Here is a 24,664-nt window from a genome sequence, read left to right on the forward strand (position 1 = left end):
AGCCACTCCAGTGATGTGGAAAGCGGGGGAAGAGAACCAGTGGGCAATTTCACCTTCCCCACATATACATATTCATCTCTGCTCTGGTCACCATGCCCAGGGACCTTGTAAGTAGAGGTTCATTGTCAGAAAACGTTAAGTCACACTCACTGTAAATTCTATCATCACAGAATCACTATTCTTCCTCTGGCTCATGTGAGGACAGCATAGCAATCTCAGTACAGTGTTTCTCAAACGACAAAGTGCAGATGAATCACCAAGGGACTTTGTGGTAATGTGGACTGAGATTTGGTAGACCTGGGCTACAGCCCAAACTTTTGCATTTCTAACAAATTTCAGTGCAACACTGATGCTGCTGATTTGCAAACCACACTTGAGTAGCAAGGTCCTAGTACAGTTGCTTTCCCAAATCTGAAGCACATTTTACCTTGAGGTCTCCTTGTAGCTGGTTATCTATCAAGAGAACTAAACAAGACAGAAAACTCAGAACCTCTGTGTTGGGAGAAATCCATCATGAATATAGGAGTTAATTAAGTTCACTGATTTTCACTGCCTGGACCCTGGACCTTGGCTTCTGTCCAGATGGATTTGCCAGGTTCTTCTTGCTTAGCTGAATGACGAATTTTGGCTCAGCCTCACCAGACTAGTCCAATGCCATTCAGTCAGCAATTCAAATGTTAATGGTGTAGCACCTGTAAACACAAAAATGCAGGCTCCTGGGCTCTAACCCTGAGACTCTGATTCATTAGATCTGGAGCAGCCTCAAGAATAAATAGACATTCTAGGTGATTCTAATACATTCTGAGATCTGAGGGAAGGAAATGCATGTCCTTTTTGATGGACTGGAGTAACCTATATCCTATGGTGTTAATGCCTTTCCATCAAGGAAGACAGCAAAGAAATGAAGGACAGAAAGAAACATGACCTGAGCATCTCACACTATGATAGAAGAAATGATTTCCTCCCCAATTTGGACACTTGCTTAAGGTCATTTATGGTTAATTCCAGTATATTTTATCCTTTTTTTTAAGAGATGTTCACTAAAAACGTGAACTATTATTCCATACAAAATTCTTTTAATGTGGGTATGATTACAGACATAGTTAATGATCAAAATAGCAAAGGAATGGTTATTTACTTTTCTGATTGAACAAATAAAATTGGAGTTGTTCACACACATACATTCTTTTTTAATATATCCAAGAAGACAAACATTGACAATCAGCTAACAAAAATAAGGACTAATATTAACTAGTGCCATTATAATGGCAGAAGCATATATAAAATACAAGAAGTAACTTTACCTACGACTTTGTTAATGAAATGTCCTCTCTAAGAAGGGCTACAGCTTGGCTACTTGGTTTCTCTGGGGATGGATGTGACATCATGAGTGGTGTTATTCTCCGCTGGTACAGTTACCGGTCCTGTCCCAGTGATCTCAGAGTCAGCAGGGGTAGCCTCTGGACTGGAGCTGGCTCCTGTCTGATTGGGGGTGGTTTCAGTCTCAGAGGCTGAGGTTTCCTGACTGGAGCTGGCATCTGTTGTTTCATCAGGTACAGTGTCAGCTTGAGCAGGCATGGCCTCTTCTTCTGTTTCCAACTCTGTTTCCTGACTTTGAACTTCCTCACTTTCTTCTACCATAGCAGGTGGTAGCTGTAATAAAGTCTGATGAAGAAAAAAAAACAGGGAAAACATTAATGAATCAAAAAAAAAAAAAAAGAAAAGAAAACCACCTGGCTTATAAAGTTAGGCTCTTGCATTATCTTTCTAAACATACTGTCACTCTAGAAAGCTCCAAAACACTGAGGGCTGTTTTATATTGCAGAGGTAACAATTCTGATGATAATGGCCTAGGTTTTGCCGATTCCATGGAATATGCTTACACAGATATCAGATAAGAAGATGAGAATATGTATTAAATCTCTGGGGAGAAAAACCAATATCAAAAGCTATTAAATTTTTTCATGAAGGAACTTATTACAAACACTGGAAAAGAGTGGCTGATTAGGACTGACTGGCACACCAGCTCAAGAAAGGGCCGACTTCAATCAAGGAGCGCTGTGAGGGTGAGGAGGATCCACGCCTTGAGACAGGCAGGGGGCGAGCAGCAGGCACAGGGCTTCTGCCCCACTTAACCAGAGCACTGGAGCGGCCCTGAACACCCGGCCGCCCTTTCTGGAGCTAAGGCTTGGCTTCTCTCTTTAGTAATTTTGTTTCTCTTGTTGGAAACTGAAAAAAAAATTAAAGCAGTATTCACAATGGCAGCACAAAATGTGAAATACTTAGCGATAAAACTAACACATGCATGAAGGCTGTAGGCGGAAAGCTGCCAAACACTGATGAGGGGATTCAAAGAAGACCTAAATATAGTGGAGAGGGGCATCATACTCATGGACAGGAAGACTCAATACTGTTACGTTAATTACTCCCAAATTGATCCTAAGCAATAACACTCAAAAATCCTAATTAAAACCTCAGCATGCTTTTTTCTAGGGATTGAAAGAGATAGGCTGATCCTAAAATGTAAAGAGAAAAGCAAAGGAACTAGAATAGGCCAAAACATTTTGAAAAAGAACAACAAAGCTGAAGGAGTCACATTATTATTATTATCATTTTGGCTGTAATGTGTGGCATGCAATATCTTAGTTCCCTGACCAGCGATTGAACCTGTGCCCTTGGCAGTGAAAGCGTGGGGTCCTTCCTAACCACCGGACGACCAAGGGAATTTTCAGGACTCACATTATCTAATTTCAATATTTACTATAAAGAAACTCTAAGAAAGATAGTGTAATGGCAAAAGGAAAGATATAAAGATCAACAGAGCAAGACAGAAAGCCCAAAAATAAGACTCTCACATACACAGTCAATGGGTTTTTTTTACTAAGACCACAAGGTAAGATCTTAAAAGTTCTCAACATTAGGAAAAAAAATGTGTAACTTTGTGTGGCAAAGGATATTAACTAGATTTATTGTGGTGATTGTTATGCAATATATAGAATTATCAAATCATTATTTTATACACCTGAAACTAATATAAAATTATGTGTCAATTAGATCTCAATTTGAAAAATTGCTTTTTTAATCTAAAAAAAATAAAAACATAAGTCAGGTCAACAGAGGGAAAAAACAGCCTCTTCAGGAAATGGTGCTGAAACAACTGGATATTCACATGCAAATGAGCAAAATTCAACCATTGCACCAAATAAAAAAATTAACTCACAATGTATCATACTTATTAAAAAAAAAAGCTATAAAACTTCTAGAATGAAACATTGGAATAAAACCATAACTTTGGGTAATGGTAATGCTAAATGCTTTTAGGACATAAAAAGCATGAATCACAAAGAAACAACTTGATACACTGGGACTTGAAAGACACCTAAAAATGAAAAAAAAAAAAAGTCACAGACTAGGAAATATTTGTAAAAACAAACATCTGATGAGGAACTTGTAGTCAGATTAAGATTTAAAACTCTCAAAACTCATTAATAATAAAACAACCCAAAAGAGTGAGAGATCTAAACATCCTCACAGAAGATATACAGAAGGCAAATAACCACATGAAAAGATGTCCATCAATAGTTATTAGAGAAACGCCAATTAAAACCACAATGAGACCACTACATACCTACTGGAATGCTAAAATAAAAAAGATCAAGCATAAGTATATGTGAGCACTCACACATTACAGGTGGGAATATAAAATGGTACAATTTTGTAAGACTATAGTTAAAGCTATGGTTTTTCCAGTAGTCATGTACAGATGTGAGAGTTGGACCATGAAGAAGGTTGAGTGCCAAAGAATTGAACTGTGGTGCTACAGAAGACTCTTGAGAGTCCCTTGGATAGCAAGGAGATCAAACCAGTCAATTCTAAAGGAAATCAACCCTGAATGTTCACTGGCAGTTCTGATGCTGAAGCTCCAATACTTTGGCCACCTGATGCGAAGAGCCACTCATTGGAAAAGATCCTGATGCTAGGGAAGACTGAGGGCATGAGGAGAATAGGGTGACAGAGGATGAGATGGTTGCATGGCATCAGTGACTCAATAGACACGAGTTTGAGCAAACTCCAGAAGACAGTGAAGGACAGGGAAGCCTGGCGAGCTGCAGTCTACAGTGTTGCAGAGATGGATACGACTCAGCAACTGACCAACGACAACAACTTTGTAAGACAGGTGGGCAGTTTCTTAAAAAAACGTTGAATACATACTTCCCATACTACCCAACCATTCCACTCCTAGAAATTTACCAAAGAGAGGGTACAAAGACTTGTAGGAGAATGTTCACAGTAGTTTTATTTGTAAGAGTCAATATTGGAGGCAAACCCAAATGTCCATCAATGATGAATGGGTAAACTTAGTACATCTGTATAATGGATTATTCAACAATAAAAGGAAAAGGACTACTGATACATTCTGAAGTACAAATGAATATTAAAATAATGCTGAGCAATAACAGGTAGGGGAAAAAGAGTACATGTTGTTTGAGTCTATTTACATAAACATCTAAAATATGGTGACTAATTATTGTGACAGAAATTAGATCCTCAGTTTCCTGGAGAAGGTGAAATAGGAACTGGTGAGGGATGAGAGGGATTATCCAGGTGTACATGGAAAACTTTGGGGGGGAATAACGTATATGTTCATTATCTCGATTATAGTCATGGGTACATACAGATACCAGAACATATCATACTGTATACTTCAGATATGTGGAATTTATTATATGCCAGATTATATCTATAAAAGATGTTTTTAAAATATGGATGTTATATGAATAGTAATCTACTTTGGTTTAGCTGGTGTCTCACAAGGAATAATCGAGTACTTTAAAGATTTATTTGCCAACAGAGAAGATTCTACAGCAAGAACAATAAGTCAATTCTGAGAAAACTCACCTGATGATAATGATGTGTGGTCTGTATCAAATGCATATACATGTTGTATACAAAGTTTGCCATCTGGGGCATATTCTTTATTATCTGTACTTCATGGGATGGTCTCTCTCCATTCTAGAAGAAGGCCAAAAGAAAGTTAAGTACAATCCCTTATATGTAGAATCTAAAATACAACACATATGAACTTATCTATGAAAGAAACAGACACAGAAAACACACTTGTGGTTGTCAAGGGAGTGGGTGAGGGAGGTATGGACTGGGAGTTTGGGATTAGCAGATGCAAACTATTATATATTGAATGGATAAACAACATACTGTATAGCATAGGGAACTATATTTAATATCCCATGATGAACCATAATGGAAAAAAGTATGAAGAATGTATATATATGTATATCTCAATCACTCTGCTGTACACCACAAACTAACACAACATTTTAATCAACTATACTTCCGTAAAATAAATTTTAAAAAACAGAAAAAGAAAGTTAAGTATATAGTGAAAAACACTGAAAGATAACACTTCAATAGAAGTTCATGTCTCCAACTTATGTATGAACACTGTTAGGGTTTGGAGGACATAAGAACAGTAAGAGGACATTAAGATGTAAAAGTTAGAGTCCAATAAGGATTTCCTTATTATGATAGCTGGTGGTATTATTTTTACATAGAAGATCTAATTCAGTTCCTTAGTGTAAGGAGCACTCTAAACCAGATATCAGATGACCTATGTGGTACTCTCAAACAATAGAGTCACCTGTAAGAAATGCTGCCCCACACAATGAAGAAAGTCTTACCTTTCTACTGGTTGGGAAAGGTTCTGTTGGAATTATATGCAAATGAAGTGGGCGGGCTGTGAGCTGGCTGAAAGCTGGAGTTAGTTCAAAACAGTTTTGGAAGAGGGATACTCTGGCGAAGATATAAAGTCCAAGTCTGGCTCTAGACATGGCGACCACTAAGCGACGGACATCCCTTTGAAAAATAAACAAAATTAATAATTAAAATATATCAAGATTAAAAATATATTTATGCAGCCTTTTATAACATTCTACTAATTATTACTGTTAAGCTGTAGCAATAAAGAGTTAAGTTTTTCAAAAACTTAACAGGATAAACATTAAATTAATCAGTGCTATGTAACTAGTTAACCAAGTAAGAAGTTAATGCTTTATTACCAACTTCTAAGTGTTTTTGAGTGGAGAGAGTAGGGGGGAAATCACAAAATAACCAATGCACTGATTTAAAAGGTTTAAATACAAAGTTACGTGGCAGCCTGGATGGGAGGGGAGTTTGGGGAAGAATGGATACGTGTATATGGATGGCTGAATTCCTCTGCTGTCCACCTGAAACTATCATAACACTGTTAATTGACTATACTCCAATATAAAGTAAGAAGTTAAAAAAAGGTTTAAGTAGCAATAATAGTTCACTTGTTAGTTACCAATTTACTGTGTCACCACCATTAAGTCAATCCAAACCAGCCCTTCCTCTACTTCACTTACCAAATTCCCATGCTCTGTCAAGGTTAATAGGTCAAATTTTACTTCCTGGATAACTCTAATCACACTGCTTTATACTTATTTATAATAATAATAATTACAATACAAACAAATACAATATGATGATATGATACAATAATACCATGTCTTATTCATGCATTTACTCTAGTACCTATGCCCAATCCCTGGTTTATAATAGGTCTCAGTGTTCACATAAATAGAGATAAAAATGCCAAAATGCATGCTTCAGCTACACAGGTAGATGGGTATCTGATGAATGATGGCTGTTTCCTTTATCTTTTAGAAAGAATATGTTCTTAAAACTTTACTGAATTTACCTGAATCAAATGAACTAATTTACAAAACAGAAACAGACTTAGATTATGAACTCATGGTTGGTTCTCTGGGGAAAAGGGTGGTGGGGAGGGATAGACTGGGAGTTTAGGATTGACAAGTATAGACTGCTATATTTAAACAGATAACCAACAAAGATCTACTGTAAAAAGAAAAAAAAAAGAGTAGCTATGTAAGCCTGATTTCACTTCATTATTTCACATTAGTTACAATTTTTTTTTGTAAGAAAATATAGTTTTAGTTTCCAATATGGAGGACAGTTTGTTTTCCTAAGATGTTATTAGATGGCTATTTAAATTTGTGAGTATTCTACAAAAGAGAAGATATTTACGAATAATAACAAAATCTGGTATAAGCATCCCTAATACCTGAAAGAAAGTGTTAAAGAGTGTTATAGGGACCAAATGTTACAAAGATCATATAATAACCAGACAGAGAATTGGTAAGTGAAATATTTATCAAATGGCTTTTCTTTGTCTCTGCATAATGTGAGATATTTGGGGAATATCTCTAATTCAGTCTCATTTTCTGTTGTGTTTTATGGCCTTGATAAGGATCTAGTTTCCCTTATCAGAAGGAACTGTACAACATCAGTATATAATAGCAGTTATGTTGGGGGGTGTACAATCCCTATACCCCACCAACCCAAAAGAAGAGAAGTTCATTTAGGTGGAAGGAGAAAGCATACCCTTTTACAGTAGTTCTGATGAACTTCTACATTTGTGACACACTGGATTCTTGAAGGAAATGTTTTCTTTAGGTTACTGCAAGTCAAATTATTTTTCACTTCCTCCACCTTCCTTAGAGGCCCGAGGGGTCATGCCATAGGTGGATGGTTCCAAAACTAGTAACTAGAGGTACAATGCTAGAAATACTCAGCATGTCTCAGATAAGTATTAAAACTTTATTCAGTTCTTTTCTTCTCTTCTCATCCAGAAGGCTCCGTCTCTAGGCGGAGCATAGCCACAGCGCTACTGCAGTGACAACAAACCTGTTCCTCTGAGGAACTCTTCCTTCTAGTCCCCTGTACTGCAGAGCACTTGAGTGGCTCTACTAAGCTCATCTCCACTGTACAGACTAAAATCTTCTGCAGAATCAAATGTAGGTATTTCCCAAAGACAGATTTAATGTCTCCCCCACTGGATTCTAAGCTTCATGGGGGCAGAGATAATGAATGCTAGATTTACCACTATATATCAAGAACCTAGCCTACTGCCAAATAATAGAAGGGTCTGAGAATATCTGTTAAATGAATGATCAAACACCACAAACATAACAAACTACCAGGCAAAAAAAGTACAGGGTGGCAGCATGAAGAGATAGGGTTCCTTGGAGCTGTATCTTGAAACTAGGGCAAAGGGAACTACTACCTTCTTTCATGATCTCCAGAGGATGGCTGGGGGCAGTTTCACTGACTTGCTCTGAAAAGAGTCACAAGCATTTCTATTTGTAGCTGGGCTATTCAAGTCAGTAGGGACAAGAACAATGAATGCTGGAAAAGGGACCAGAAATGTCTTACTAGTCTAGCTTCTGAACAGCTCCACAGTGTCCTAAAGCAGGTCTCTGGAACCAAAGCTGAATGGTGTGGCTCCTACACAATCACCTGCTTAGTCTATCCTGGATGGGTAAAAGAAATATGGCAGGCACTTGGGAAAACTGCTTAGGAGTCTCTTAAGTCACTAGACAGAGTTACCACGAGACCCAGCAATTCTACTCCTAGGTCTACAACCAAGAGAAAGGAAAACATACTTTCTCACAATAACTTGTACATGCATGTTCACAGCAGTCCAGTCACAAAGTGGAAACCACCCTGGTGTCCATCAACTGATGAATGGGTAAACAGAAAGTAAAATATTCACAAACAAAATGTTATTTAGCAATTAAAAGGAATGAAGTACTGACACATGCTACAACATGGATGAATCCTGAACACGTTATGTTAAGTAACATCATTTACATGAAGTGTCCAGAACAGGCAAATCTATAGGCAAAGTGGAACAGTGGTTGCCAAGGACTTGAGGGGAAGAGGAAGGGAATAACTGCTGACAGGTATAGGGTCTCTTGCTATTTTAGAAAATGTTCTAAAATTGTGAATATAGTTGTATAACTCTATGAATATACTAAAAAATCATTGACCTGTACACTTAAAATACAGTTTATTTGTACACAAAAAGTCATTGAATCATACACTTAAAAATACAGTTTATTTACACACTGGATTTTACAGCATGTGTATTATATCTCAATAAAGATGCTACTAAAAAGAAAAATATGGAAGATGGAAGATTTCCTTGGTATCTTGAAATTTGAAAGACAAAATATTTCACTGCTTCTTAGAAAAACAAAGACATGAAAGATTGCATCTACAAACCAAAAAATTCTATGAGGAGCTTGATAAAATTCTCACTAAGATACATAAACTATCTGGATAGTTGAATTACAGGTAATTGGTAAACTAAGTTTTTCCCCCCTCTGTGCTTTAATAAAACTACCATCACTATCACCAGCAGCCACCAAAGAAGCTGAACTTCCAAAACAAAAGTTTGGCAAATATAAAGAAGATAAATTTATTTGGATAAAGAAAAGCTGGATATGTGAGATGATAATGAAATCAGGTTCTTTTTTAAGTCCTCATTTATAAGCATTTTATTATCATCATCTTTCTCTTTATTTAGTTGAGTTTTCAGAAAAGTCAGGTAAAGAACAGCGTAGAAATAAAGTCATGGGAATGTGACAAAGACAAAAGAACTACAGAGTAAGAGGAAAGGTGGGGAGAGGAGGAAGCAGTATTCTCGTATTCATACTGTGAGCATGGATAAGATATTTTAATTAGGTAAATCTTAATGATGCCCTATTTAGCAGCAGCTATAAATTTCAATGTGGAAATGGAACTGCTTTTTAGAAAAGTTAGTCTCTAAAAACACGTTTGACACTTAAGTAAAAATAAACTGCATTTTAGAATGCTATAGTCTTGAAATTACTTCTTGAAACATTACATCTTTGTTTACTCCTACATAAACGTTATTGGCTTAGTGGAACCTGATCACTCTGGGTTAAATACCAAATAGATCTTGACTTAATGACAACATTAAGAGAGCATGCAGAATTTTCTTTTTATATCCACTAAGTAAAATAATAAAATGAACTCTCCTAACAGTTTTGCTAGTAAGTCATATGAGATGAAGGTTTATATAAAACTAAATGGCTGCCTTGTAATAAGGAGATATTATTCCCACAAAATCTCTAGCACATAAATACATCACAATAAATGATAAAAATAGGTTACTGTTTGTTTTGACAATTCTTAATCCTGAGAGAACAAATGGTTCCTTTATCCTCTCTAACACTAAGCTAAAAGACTGTGTCGGGTAAAGTCAGAAATCCCGTGCAATGAAAAATTTACTTAAGAGACTTTTTACCACTCTACCTCCTTGAATTTCTTACATTAAATTTCAAACAGATATAGGATACATATATATACACATATATGTGTGTGTTTATAACATTTTATGATCAAATGCTATCTCTGAATGTTCCTAAAGAGAAAAAAAGTTAAAATGACTAAAATATTTAAGATTCAAAAAATTGAGAAGCAATGGCAATGATTACACAAAGAATATGATACCGTTACATTCCAACAAAAAGCACCAAAAGTTGCTATAACAATTAACTATACTTTAAACCTGAAAACCACTTAGATATGAAAGCTCAAAATTGAAGCAGATAGTGAGATTCAACACTATTAAGAAAATGCTTCCTTGCATACCTCAGATGGCCCACTGCCCTGGTTCGTACTAGAGACAGAAGAATGTAGTCGTTCTGTTGACCTTGAAATCTGTCAACAGTTGTCACCTGGGAGGAAAAAAAGGGGAATGTGGTATATTTTCGAAAGCAAAAACTCTTGAGAGATCATTAAAATGATATGCTAGAAATAAAAATCTTATCCTTAAAATAATCAATCCCAAAAGAACATAACTATATAGTTGGAACTGAAAGAACAAGTAAATGAACCCTATGAAATAAACCATGGTAACCAGATGAGGCTATGTCCCTATGTTACTCACACTTACAGCACTCATCTTTAACTCTGTGGATAACGAAGTAACTATCTGTGGTATTAATAGTCTTCCCTCTACTAGGCTACTCAGCCCATGAAACCAGGGACCATCTTTGTTAATCATATACCTAGTGTCCTTTTTACCTTCTTGATACAAGAGAGAGTACCTTTCCTTATGAAGTTTTTTTGTTATTTATAAGTAAAAGGACAGATAGAGATTCTTATATTTCTAAACTTTTTATATTTCAAAGTTATTCGTTTCTCATTTTCACTCTCTATATCCCTTATGGAAAGTTCCACAATGTCTGTTCCTCCCCATTCCTTTTGTCTCCATCTCTTTGATTTTGTTTACCTTTCTGCTAGTTCTCATTTTATCTCTTCCTGGGTTCTTCAATTTCTTTGTTTTGTAGCCTTCCCTTACAGAAGTGGCTACTTCATTAAGCATTTTAAAATTCATACCCAAATATGCATTCAAAATTTCCATCTGTTCTAGGCCAACATGCTTTCTGGAGTACGTTACCTTATCAATTAGTGTGTTCTGAAGCTCTTTCCCTCATTTATACATTAAGCTTGTGCTAGTTTCCCTTCCCTCTCTATTTCACCACTGATTAAGTGGGTTTCTTAGATGAGCTATGTATTAACAAAGAAGATAGGCTGGGGTGAGCAGAACTGTTTCCTAAAGGCTCAGTGATTTTCACAACAGATGGTCCTCTCTTTCACTGCTACTACAGAGACAGTCTTTTCTTCCCCCAGATATTGTTCACCTGTAGTTTCCTTTGAACAAATCTGGGACCTGAAAGGCTTCTGCTCACCCCAATACCCACATCCACTGTTGGGTAGGAATGTGGCTCTTAGACTTCAAAGTATGCCACTCACTTTCAGAAAGTGTGTTTTTGCTGTCACTTTCAAGACTGATCCCCTAAATTCTCTTCTCCCTACATTTTCTTCTTGATCTTAGTCGTATGTCATCTCACCAAAGGTGTAATTTGTTTTCTCCCACTCCCATTTTCCTCTTACTTGTGGATGATTTCCAAGGAAAGATGAAAGAGCTTTATACAGCTATGTTCACAACCAAAGTCCTAATTTCCTCATTATTAATACTATATTTATGTTTTGTTATTCTAATTTTTCAAACTTTTACTGATAAAATCAAGGATCTTCATTTTTATTTGATATCACTATCATGTCACATAAAAAACAAAAAAAGTAATAAAAAAACCCCTAGGGTCTGAATATACTTGATTTTCCTTTAACCCCAAGAAAAACACTTTCCTATGTGTGTATACACGCACACAGAGACACACACACTAAGAAGCAGTGTGAATTATACCTTTGTAAAACAAGATAAAAAATGCTACAATTTCTATTTCTATTGTAAAGGAAATATATAATTAGATATCATTTACCAACAAAAAGTTTTAGAAACAGTTATTTCTGGCTACTATCAATAAAAATCTTCACTGTGAAAGGTGAGACAGACATTCACAGTAAATCAATAACACTGTCAGAAGTGTCACAGCATAACTTACAGAGTTCTTTTTATTTCATTTCCTCACATATTTTAAAAGGAGATAGCAAAGTAGAACAATATAACTCAAAATAAATATAAATCTTTCTATCTTGCCAACAACATGAATAAGAGAACATATTATAAAATTACCTTATTGGGTCTTCCAATCAATGGATTGCTTCCGCATCGTCTGTTGATGATGTCACGAATAAGATGTTTTTGCCCATTATACGTTGTCAGAATGCTGATCTTGTCAGCAGGGTAGCCGAGTAAGCACATGTACATAAAAAGTGCCACTACGTATTCTGCCTCTCCAAGATTCTGTAATGAAAACATCAATCAGATTGTGCATTTGTTTCCCTTTATAGAGAAAAATCAGGGCTTTCCAGGCTAGTGGTAAGGAATCTGCTTGACAATACAGGAGGCCTAAGAGGTGCGTGTTTGATCCCTGGGCTGGGAAGATCGCCTGGAGGGGGGCTGGGCAACCCACGCCGGTAATCTTGCCTGAAGAATCCCCTGGACAGAGGAGCCTGGCAGTCCAGAGTATCATAAAGAGCTGGACATGACTGAAGTGACTTAAGTATGCAGCACGTGCAGAGAAAACAGTTAACTAGGACAATTTGCTCATTTATCACACCTCAAGAAGTGACAAGTTACTATCTTGGACAAGTGAATACCTCTCATAAAACTGAGCAATTAACTAACCCTAAATTAACAATGATACATGAAAATAGCATAATGTGGTAATTATCTGTCCGAATTTCTATATGTATGTCTTGTTTTTAAAAAACAAAGTGGGATACTATAGATACACTTTGAAATCTGATTTTTTCACTAGTATAGCATAATTCTCCTTGTCAGTAAACCAAGTTATAATATTATTCTTAGTGGCTATTCAGTATTATATGGAATAGGTAAAAGTGTAATTAATCCCTATTGATAACATTTAGGTTGTTTTTCTTTTCAAAAATAATTTGCAGTAAAAGATGTGATGAACATTTTACCATATAAGTCTTTGCAAGTTTGTCTATTTTTTAAAGCATAAATTCATAGAAGTAACAATATTGCTTTTAATAAGTACTAACAATATGTCCACCAAATAACTTTCCTACTAGTATTGCATGAGTATAGAATTTCCCAAACCTAACCCAACAGAGGTGAAAATATGATCCAGTGATTTATACTCGCGATAACATGTATCTTTGTGAACTGTACATTATTGTCCTTATTGTATTTTTCTATTGGCTGTTAATTCTTGCCTGTTAAATGATGAAAATAAACTCTGTTCTCAAATCAATATTTTTCTTTATGATTTTGGATTTTGTAAGCTTAAAAAACCTTTCTAATCCCAATATTATATATTCATCAATACTTTCTTCTTTCTAGTATGTTTACTGTTTCTTTTCTTTGGTATATATATCTTTAATCCATTTGAAATAGGAAAGTGTGTGCTGTCTCTGAGGTGGAAACCTAACTTTCCTTTATTCAGTGGCTGGCTAAATGGTTCAGTAATACTAATTCAGATAGTAAGTAAGCCAGGAAAATACAAAATGAACTTAAAAGTTTCTTGTCTTTTCTTACCTGATAAAAGTAAGGATTAGGCTCAGATTCTCCAACTCCCTGAAAATCTTCAACATTAATGAGCTGGAAGTCATAGAGCAAGCCAGCGTTGGCTGTGCTAAACTCCGGCAAGAGCTGCACGTGGGGCAGGTTTCCTAGATTCTTGTATCGCCAGTTGTAGAGGTTGCACAAGCTTTCAAAGACAAATCCCCCCCGAAAAGGAAAAGTTAGCAGTGTATGTTCCCTTTTAATATACCTAAGGGGGTTTCTAAGGAACTGGGTTCTCCCTGTTAACTTTCATATTACCTACTTCGTGCTCATTGTTTTAGCAATAATGCTTTTGCAACCTTTGGTCTCCCTCCCTACCATCAAGCAAATCAGGAGACTGATGATATTACAGAAATGATAACTTTATCATGTTCCCTAAGGTAAATGCTATCTTTATTCCTTAAATAAGAAAATCAAGGAAGAGTCTGTACAGTGAAAAAAAACTACAAGTAACTCTATGAGAGGGAACCTATATGAATAAGAATTAGTGTGTTCTTTTCTTATTCATCTCTAGATTTAGATTTCAAAATGATATTAATCATATATCTTTTGGGGGCATGAAGAAAAAGGAGGTAACAATGAAAGGAAGCCCTTAGTTTATAAGTCACTTAAATTAATCTCAATGAATAAAATGAAGGAACTCATTTGTTCAGTTCACAACCCATGCTGAAAGCAATAAAGGTATTTTCCAATTTGTAGATGTGTATCCAGGCAAGTTCCTAGATAGCAGAGAGTTCTTAAGAGTCTATACAGAAGATGCTATCAAATAGTTGGATCATGGAACTGATGTCCTTAAACAGGAGTAGGATCCCTAGTATCCAGTCCCCTGCTCCCGTCTCCCACTGCCCAGTCTCCTTTACCTTGCTCTGGCCCTCCCCTGGGCATCGAGGTCCACAGTAGGAACTCCAACCCTGACAAAGCGAGTGAAGAGGGACTGCTCCATGTTTGAATACTTCTGAAAGGCCATGTTCTTAATGACTGGAGGTAACTGGTGATGATCACCGATCATAATCCAACGTTTTAGTCGGCTAAAACCATCCTGAGGATTCTAGGAATAAAAAGTGGGGAAATGGCAACATACTCTATAATGTATTACCCTGTTAATCTCCAATTCATGGCACAAGAGTCTTGCTATTCACATGATGGCTTTAACAGGTTACTAATTCTTGCCATTCACCAGTTTCACAGAGAAGAATCTGGCAAATTTATAGAATGACTTGTATGGGTACCACTGGCTGACAGTGTGTGAGAAAGGCTGGAGGGACTGAGAAGGCAGGCATGGACTCACCCTACACAGGGTAACCCAAAGAGGTCTGGGATGCTTAGGTCCTAATCAGGCAAAGGGCACACAGAAAGAAACAGATGCCCAAGCAGGGAAATGGAAAGATGTCAAATTGTATCACAATTACAGGCAGCAGAAATTACACCTTCTTTAATTTCCTACTCTACATGTCTCCTTATTTTTTGAAACATATTTTGATAAAATAAAAATACCAGATAATTTGGCTTTATAAAACAACTTTTGAAACCCAATTATCTATAAATTAGAGGAGCCTCTGTTCTTCAATCCAGAATTCCACATTTTTTTTTTATGCTTCCATAGTAAAGACTATTATACAATAAGAAAACATTCTTAAACATCATCATTGAACTAAAAAATTTCAGGCATAAAATGAAAAATAATGTACCCAGGGATCAAAAATAATTCCAGAAACAACTCTAAAAGAAATGAAAAAAGAGCTCATCTTCCCCCCAGACTGCATAAAAATGTAATTTTCTTGAGAAAAACCACTGTCTTTTCAAAACTAAGAGACAAACTATGAATTTTTAAATAGTACTCCCAAATAATACAAACTACTCAATAACCAGGGAATAAAGGAAGTTACATGCTTAAAACAGAATACTGAACATAATGAAGTTTAGGAGAATACATAATCATAGCAATTAGCACCCCCAAACTCTAGTTTTCTGACTCCACCCTCCAGAATCCTTAAACCTCTACTTTGTCTCAATTTCAGTATCTTACCTGTAGAAGAAGAGGTATAAAAGTTTCTATCTCCAGAATCTGAGCAGCTTCCTCCATTAAAATGTTGTCATACTGAGAAATGGAGAAAAAGAAAGCTTGTGAAACAGTTTGAAACCCAAACAGCTACCACCATGACTGTAATAAGCATCCAAAACTCTCTCAAATAATTCAGATAAAAATAACAGACAAATTATTCAAACAGAAGGTTTATGATCTTCTTTCCCACCGTGCCTGAACCCTAGTTTCCAGGAATGTTAGGCACTGCACATCTATAAAATAATGAAAAATCAAGTCTTGCTCCAACCGAAGGAAATTGCATTCTTTGTGAATCTTCTATCTGCCCAATTTCTTCTAGATTTATTCTCATCAGGTTTTATCTTTCCCTTCCCCTTCTAATTCTGATTGCTATTTATAGTATGATATCCTATTCCTCGTAAAATTCCTTCTTTGAGACTCTTACTAAGCACAAAGTAGAGTTCTTTTGTTTTCTTTTTTCAAAGTTTTCTCCCCTGATTTTTTTTCAAGGAAGTGGAAGGTAGGGGGAGTATATTTACTCTTAATGCTTAATTAACTTTTTTCTTTTAAGCTAATTGTTTATGTATCCTCTAGTTTCTGCACTGGAGAAGGAAATGGCAACCCACTCCAGTATTCTTGCCTGGAGAATCCCAGGGACAGAGGAGCCTGGTGGGCTGCCGTCTATGGGGTCGTGCAGAGTCGGACATGACTGAAGCAACTTAGCAGCAGCAGTTTCTGTGCTACTCATTTTTACCAAAATATGCTTGTATTTATTCAAGTCTGGTAGCTGGGTTTCTATTGGACATGATGAAATTTAAGGTTCAATTCTGTACTGTTTTCTACTGAAATTACCTTAAGTTTTAGGCATGTGGATGGGTATCTTCTCTAACTCTATCTGATGCTAAATTTCCCTATTACAATGATTAGTTAGGTCATCCTGGTGGGAACCTAGGACGAAGGGTTCAAAGAGCCATATTTTCTCAGAAGTTCCCACGTGGGGTCTCAAGGTGCTAAACACAATATGGAGAACAGAATGGGAAAAGCTCAAAGATGACAGCTTAAAGAGACTCCTTCCTGAGAAACAACTCTGAAAATCTAATGTGATTAAAATATATCTATAGCTCCTGTTAAAAAGGAGATTTTAATTGCAAAGCAAAATTATGCCACAACTATACTGGATGTATTAAGGAAGGAAAAAGAGTACACAAAAGTGCTTGCATGTCTCCTTGGAGACAGCACAGAATCAAAAGACAGGGCCTAAAATGGAAATTTAGCATTTTTTATTGATATAAATGAAAAGGACACAGGAAATATGAAAAGAGTTGAAAGACTAGATAATTGGGGAGTGGGGAGTAATGTGAAGGGATACCCTGAGCACTCACGGTAACTATCTTACTAGCACAATGTAAGAAAATGATTAATGAAAATATGATAAGCTACGAGTAATGTTTTGTAGTTTATGCACGTGAACAGCCGCAAGAAAGCATAAAATGCTCAGTTTAGATTGTATCATTTCCCTGTGTTGTTAAAACTAACATGATTTAACAGCAAATCCAAAGTATATTTTATGTGTCAGCCCAAAGCAAGAACAAAATATTTAGGTGAAAACTTTTCACTAATTTGCAAAAGGTAAGTTCACACCACTAGGTTAAGTTCACACTACCTTTTAATAAATTATCATATTTGTCCTACATTATAGCTGAGGAAACTTTAATCCAAGATCTCAACAATTCTATCACCTTGAATTTATTTAGCACTTATCTTCCAGTGACCTCATAACACTTAAAAAATGTCAGCTATTTTCATCAACAACAAATGTTTTACTAACTTTGAATTCAAACCAGTACATGAAACACTAATAACATCAGATAAACCAGTTGGAGGGAAGTTAAATGATTTGCATTAAGATCAGAGATTAGTCAGTACCACTAGCAAAGTCACAAAGTGTCTGCAAACTCAAATTTACTGGTCAATTATTACATTACATTTCAGCTGAGTAACAAGTAACAGGCTGTCTTTACCTTTTGGCTCTCCAGTCCTTATCCTGAGATGGAGTCATTTAAATATTTTATTTGACAGTCTAAATTAAAGTATATTCCATATCCTCACACAGAACGCTTTTCATTTACTGAATGAACAAATAACTGCAGTGGATGTGTGCTTAAAAGGTAAATAAGGCAAGCATACAGATTTCTAATAGGTGAAAAATACTGTCAAATGTTTTTATAAAGTTTTTAGTTCTGTTTGGAGATTCTTTTAACACAGTGAAAGTAAATTAATTTACCTTAGAAAGTATTAGAAGTTATTTAGACAGTCATATGGCTATAATGTTACTTAAAACACATATTAATACATCTAATAACTAAATTTAGAAAAATTATTTATTTGAGTTTACTAATCATATAAACATGGGAGATTATTATCACTTTAAAGCCATTTTAAAGTAATTATAAATGCAAACCTCAGTAAGCAGCAAACATTCAAGGGAAAGGGCTTAGTATTAAGGAGAGAAGAGACAAGAGAGGAACTAACAGCTGCACAGATGAATTAAGGAACTAAAATATAAGTCTTTACCTTGAAACCTAACTTGACTAAATCATGTCGTTTTAGGGCAGCATGAGTACAGGTCATAGCAATGATTTTGGCTTCTTTCACCAAAAGGTATTTAGATCTGTCTAGTCCACTTCGAAGCAGTTCAGAGGCTCTGAATTCCTATGGCAGTGGGGAAACAATGAGATACTTGTTTTAGGAAAATCATGCATACATTCAATAACCCAGTTTATGAGACTTTATCTGCAAGCTTAATATAAATATCTCGGTGGTGCCAGTGTAAAGAACCTGCCTGACAATGCAGGTAAGACGTGAGATGTTTGATCCCTGGGTTGGGAAGAGCCCCTGGAGGAGGACATGGCAACCCACTCCAGTATTCTTGCCTGGAGAACCCCATGGACAGAGGAGCCTAGTGGGCTGCAGTCCTTAGGCTTACAGAGTCAGACACAACTTAGCAGCAGCAGCATAAACTAAGCCTATCATCCAACTCGATGAACGTGAGTTTGAGCAAGCTCTGGGAGTTGGTGAAGGACAGGGAAGCCTGGCGTGCTGCAGTCCCTGGGGTCGCAAAGAGTCGGACACAACTGAGTGACTGAACTGAACTGATAGAACAACAATTCTGTCAATGATTAATCAGTTACTAATTAAGTTCAAATAATAACTGATATTAAAGCTACAATTTGGACTGTTTTTTTTATATAAGGTAAAATATTTACTGTGTCGACAAGAATACTGCATATCGATCACCCTTGTACCTCCAGGAAAATAGACACTATGTCAAGCATTCATAATGAAAGGAATTTATTGCAAGGAACCCGTTTATGCAGGTCATGGAGAAGTAGAAAAGCCAACCAACGAATGGTGACATAACCCAGAGACTGGCAACAGCAGAATATTATGACCATCCGTAGGCTAGGAAGGATAAAAAGGAAGAAGTGTTACCTAAGTCCAGAAACTGAGGTATCAATATAAAGCTGGAACAGCAGTGGACCAGGTCAGCAGAAACTGGAGTCATGTAAGGGATGAAACCCCAGGCAGAGAGAGCTGGTGGTGAAAAATCCTGGCTTCCTTCTTTCCTCTATTTTTGCCACATTTCTCATTGGCTAAACCCAGCCAGAAGTCAGCTGACATGAGAGGCTGGGAAATCAAGACTCCAAGGACCAGTCCCAGCCCAGACCATGGCAGAGGATCCCAGAGCAGAGTAGGGGAATCAACAATAGATGGATGTAAGGAGTAAACGAGCCATGCAGAGTACCTAATATCAAGTTTTATCAAGTCTGAACATTATGTCATACTTATGTCAGACTTTTAAACATTTGTTTTGGTTTATTTATTTTTAAATAATTAAAGCATCACAGGCACAGGTGGAGGTACCCTGTATTTCCTTCTTCCTACTGTCTCCCTGGACAGCTATTATTATAAATTATATGCTTTTATCCTTTTATATTCTATTTATGTAATCATAAGCATACCACAACACTGTTTTGCAGGTTTTACAATTTTATTTATCATTATCATATTACATATATACTACATATGTGTATACATTATATATTTATTATTCTGTACCGACCATTCATCCATTTCTACCCACCTACTCACACCATGCGTCAGTGTTTACTGAATACTTACTATCTGCCGGATATTGTTGTAGGAAGTAGGGATAAAATCATATCTAAAAGGTACAAAGACTTTTAAAAAGAGACGATCTTTGCCCTTTTAATCTGAAGTAATCCTAAACCTTCTGAGAGGAACGTGAGTCTGAAATATGGTCCTTCTGCACTATTGCTGTAGTCTTCCAGGGATGTTTCCAATAAGGAATGAGAAAACTAGGAAGCATCCCAGGGGCCCTGGGTTCCAAACATTCTTCTCTGTCCCCTGTGTATAGTCGTGATTCTTATTTCACCTTAATAATCAGGAACATCTTGGATAACACAGCAACCTCACTTTTTGCCCACAAGTCAAAGGCATAAAGAATTTAGAATGGCCAAATTCTAAATGAAGGAGCTATTGTTAAATCTCCTAAAGAAAGCATTCCTTTCTTAAATACTAAGACTTTCACACCAGAAAAAAAAAATGGCGATTCAATTCGTATCATAATTTTTACTTATTTCTTCAACTAGAACAATACATGCTTCCAATAATTCCACTTAAAAGTAATAATCTTGTTTGCTAGATTTGAATATTCTACTTACTTAAAAAAAAAAAAAACCAGCTAAGCTTAAAGCCTTTAAAAGAAATTAAGAACTTGAGAATCCTTACCTCAAGCTGAGTAAAGATTTTCTTAATATGCCTGAAACATCCTTCAGCAATTTCCATGTCTTCTTCATAAGATCGGCCTTTAAAAATGGGTTGTGGGGCATTTGCAAAGTACTCATGAAACGGGAAGAAAGTGGAGACTTCAGTAATATCTGGCATCGTGTTACTTTTATTTTTCACTTTGCTGATATACTCTTCCCAACGAGACATTACCTGTAAGAAAAAGAGACTTGAGGTTAAATCGGTCAGCCCTTATGTTTTAGATGAACTTCCCTGGTGGTTCAGTGGGAGAGAATCTGCCTGCCAATGCAGGAGATTTGGACTGATCCCTAAGTCGGGAGGATCCCTTGGAGAAGGAAATGACAACCCACTCCAGTATTCTTGCCTGGAAAATCCCATGGACAGAGGAGCCTGGCAGGCTACCGTCCATTGGGTTGCAAAGAGTTGGTGTCCAAACGACTGAGTGACTAAACAACAACATTTTAAATAATAAAATAAAAAATGCATCTAGTTTGGTCTTCTCTGGTGGTCCAGTAGGAAAAGGAAAAGAAAAGCAATCTTTCACCCAACCAGACTGTTTCTTACCCAAGTCACTGACAAACTGCTCTTCTTTTATAAAAGTAAACTTTAAGACTGTAGGGTAAAAAATCCTTAAATAAAACATGTACAGATGGGAAAGAACCCTAGAATTATCTCATGGGACTTTTTATCTCAGATGTTTCAGATTTCCCATGCATATTCAAAACAGTTTATGACCGATGATCCAAAAAGCCCTCTCTGAACAAAGAAATTCCTTATTTTTTCACTATCTCAATTTCTTTCCATATATGGTTAAGTCCAGCTCTAGTAGCTTTTTAATCAATTTAGCACTTGTCAATCCTTCTCCGAGACCTTCAAAATTTTTTGAATTCTCTTTAGTATACATATAAAAAACTTCTGGTTAAGCTGATTATGTATTTGAAAGCTAATTTTATGACTTTTTGGATATAGATAGTTTAAATATATGCTGGAGTAAATGTTAAATGACCCTACTCAGTTCCTACTTAATTTTTGTAATTCTCTCAGTTTTTTTGTTATAACTTCAGTGTTTCTCAAACTGTGGTCCTCAGGCAGAATATCTGAGCAGCTAAATAAAAATGTAGATTCCTGGATATCATGTCATATTAAAAGAAAGTCTCTGGGGACAGAGCTTGAGAATTTTCCTTTTCAACAATTTTCCTAATGTGATTATTGTGTGTTGAAAATTGTTGATGTATACTGTGAGGCCTCCAGTTCATATTTTTCAAATTTATTACTTAGGCCTCAATAATTTATATGTTATTTCTACTACTATTAAAAGTAGTTTTCACTAAGAGCCTGGTGACTTTTATCTTGTGACAAACATGCACTTAAGCATGATCATTACTCCATTATTCAAAGTTCTTAAGAGTCTAAAACGAAAATAACTTTGCAACATCAAGCATATGTCCCATGTTTCATAAGGAACCATGAAATACACTCATTTTGAATGGACTCAACTGGTTTATCAGTTTATAATGAGCATAAACTTTTTTTCATATACATTTAAAAATTTCAACACTGTGATTTATACCTAAAATATATAAGTAGCATTAGTACAAAGAGAACAAATAGAGTTATACAAAAATCTTCATTATTTGATGTTCAATCCATTTAAAATTACTAGTAAACCAAGTAAGTATTAAAATCTTATTTTTATTCATTTTATTTGGCTGTCTATTTCTCATTAATTTTCACACCCCCAAAATTAACTCTAAAAAAAGCAAAAACATACCTCTAAATTGAAGTCAAAGAATTTTTAACTTAAACTCCTTACTTTGAAATCAATTCTATAACAAAATGTATTTTTGGAAATTTAACCAGAAAGTATGCTTTTCTTTATTCCTTGATTAATACGCCTATTAAAAGTAAGTTAAAAAACTGCATCTGTTACCACTGGGTAGCTAGACTATTTAGTTATATTTCTACAGTAATGAAAAAAAATGAAAAAATAAAAAAGAGAGACTAGAAACTTTGTCAGTAACAAAAAAGGAGAAGAAAAAAATTTAAAAGTAGCAACACTGGCCTTTCACTGAATGAGTCATCAAGTAAAGTTATTTAGCAAAGAAAATTGAAGACAATAGGAGACAAAACATTTAACATCCACAAATATAACTCTGGCAACAGTATATATTTTAATCTACTCAAAAAAATAATTTTCAAGAAAGAATTTCCAGAACCCATCCCAGTTTCTAAATAAAGAGTATATTCCAATAAAGTATGATTTAAATATCTTTAATCTCTTATACCTGATACAAGAAGAAATAGCCCGCAGTTTCACAAGTGTATGAAGCATCTCCTGGAACCCCTAGACTCTTCTGCAATCGTTTGACTTCTTCTAAAAGTTCTATTCTTCGAGCTAGGACATAATTAACTCTTCCATACCTAAAAATTTCGATTAAGCAAAAAAGCAAAATTATATTATGACGAGACTTTCAAGGAAACTGTCAGCAAAATATTTAAGAAAATCATAACAGAAATAATAAATAAGCAAAGAAAATAAAAGGTAGAAAACATCGTTTATATTTACTAAGTAGCGTTGGTATAAAATAACTCAAGTGGTAGGTCTTTAGTTATTTTATGCCAAAGTTACTTAAAATCTACTGATGGATCAAGGATGATGTGCAAATGTGTTGGTGGTCTGTGAGAAAGGAAAATTAACTATATTACTAAACACCTTTAGTTCAGCTATCTTTTCTTTTTTCTTCATAAAAAGACTGTCACAAAGAAGAAAACACTATAGTAGATTCAAGTGCTAGTTCATTTCGTAACAAACCAGAATATAGTTTACAAACTGGCTACTCTGAATATCACTATCATAAAAGTAGGTTAGCTCTAAAACTTCTGAAATGTAATTTCAAAATTTATTTGCTTATTCTTTGGCATTGAACACAGCTTGGCATCTGGACAAAATAGGTTCATAAATATTTGCTGAATGTGTAAGAAAACTGAAATTTGGAGAGTACCTGACCCAAAGACAGGTAGTTAAGAAAAAAAAAGTGGAACCAGAACTAGATCCCAAAGCCTGTGCAAATTCTTTCTACCATAACAAAGTGCCTGCTACGATTCCTCACCACCAAAAAAAAAAAAAAAAAAAAAGCAGCAGCAGTATACAATGGAATCCTATGTAACATTTGCTCAAGCATTCTGTAAATCTAAAACTATACTGAAAAGTCTAAACTAATTTTAAAAAGGGAAAGCAATGTACAGGAATACTTTATTTTATTGGGCTTCACTTTACTGTACTTTGCAGATACTGTATTTTTTACAAATTGAAGGTTTGTGGCAACACTGCATTTAACAAGTCTATCACTGTCATTTTTTTCCAACAGCATTTGCTGTCTGTATCAAATTTTGGAGATTCTTGAACTATTTCACACATTTTCAGTATTATTATATTTGTTATCTGTGTTCTGTGATCTCTGATATTATCATTGTAACCACTTTGGGGTGCCACAAATCATACCCATGTAAGATGGCAAACTTAACTGATGAATGAGCATGTTCTGACTACGTGTTCTGCCCCATCAACTGGTTATTCCCCCATCTTTTTAATTATGACAAAGAGAAAAATGAAATAATTGCACAATCAAATAAGCACACACATTACTAATAAGGCCTGGAGCTTGACTTACCCATCAGAAAGCAAAAAGAGTTTTTCCTCAAGAAAATTGGTAGCACCAGAAATCACTTTAAAAATTCTACTTCTTTTCTATTATAATATTCTCTAAAAACTATAAATTATGCTGCAATACACTTATAATTACTGTACTTAGCACTTCATCAGCCTGTATACATTCACTGAAATCTGAATTAGCAGATTTTTAGAG

The 24,664-nt window shown here is 35.6% G+C and overlaps 1 protein-coding gene across 1 annotated transcript in view; it reads right to left on the minus strand.

The window, feature by feature from the left end:
* Positions 1-991: 991 nt before the first annotated feature.
* AQR (aquarius intron-binding spliceosomal factor) overlaps positions 992-24,664 on the minus strand; it is a 78,789-nt gene continuing 55,116 nt past the window's right edge. Inside the window, exons 25-35 of the mRNA XM_043471403.1 lie at positions 23,084-23,219; positions 20,781-20,990; positions 18,543-18,680; positions 15,954-16,025; positions 14,788-14,975; positions 13,901-14,072; positions 12,470-12,640; positions 10,519-10,604; positions 5,697-5,871; positions 4,900-5,013; positions 992-1,665 (exon numbers count right to left, since the gene is read on the minus strand). Coding sequence (XP_043327338.1) covers positions 1,354-1,665; positions 4,900-5,013; positions 5,697-5,871; positions 10,519-10,604; positions 12,470-12,640; positions 13,901-14,072; positions 14,788-14,975; positions 15,954-16,025; positions 18,543-18,680; positions 20,781-20,990; positions 23,084-23,219 — 1,774 coding nt within the window. The 3' untranslated portion in view covers positions 992-1,353. The remainder of the gene's footprint in view (positions 1,666-4,899; positions 5,014-5,696; positions 5,872-10,518; positions 10,605-12,469; positions 12,641-13,900; positions 14,073-14,787; positions 14,976-15,953; positions 16,026-18,542; positions 18,681-20,780; positions 20,991-23,083; positions 23,220-24,664) is intronic.

This window comes from Cervus canadensis, chromosome 6 (genome assembly GCF_019320065.1).
Source record: "Cervus canadensis isolate Bull #8, Minnesota chromosome 6, ASM1932006v1, whole genome shotgun sequence".
NCBI lineage: Eukaryota > Metazoa > Chordata > Mammalia > Artiodactyla > Cervidae > Cervus > Cervus canadensis.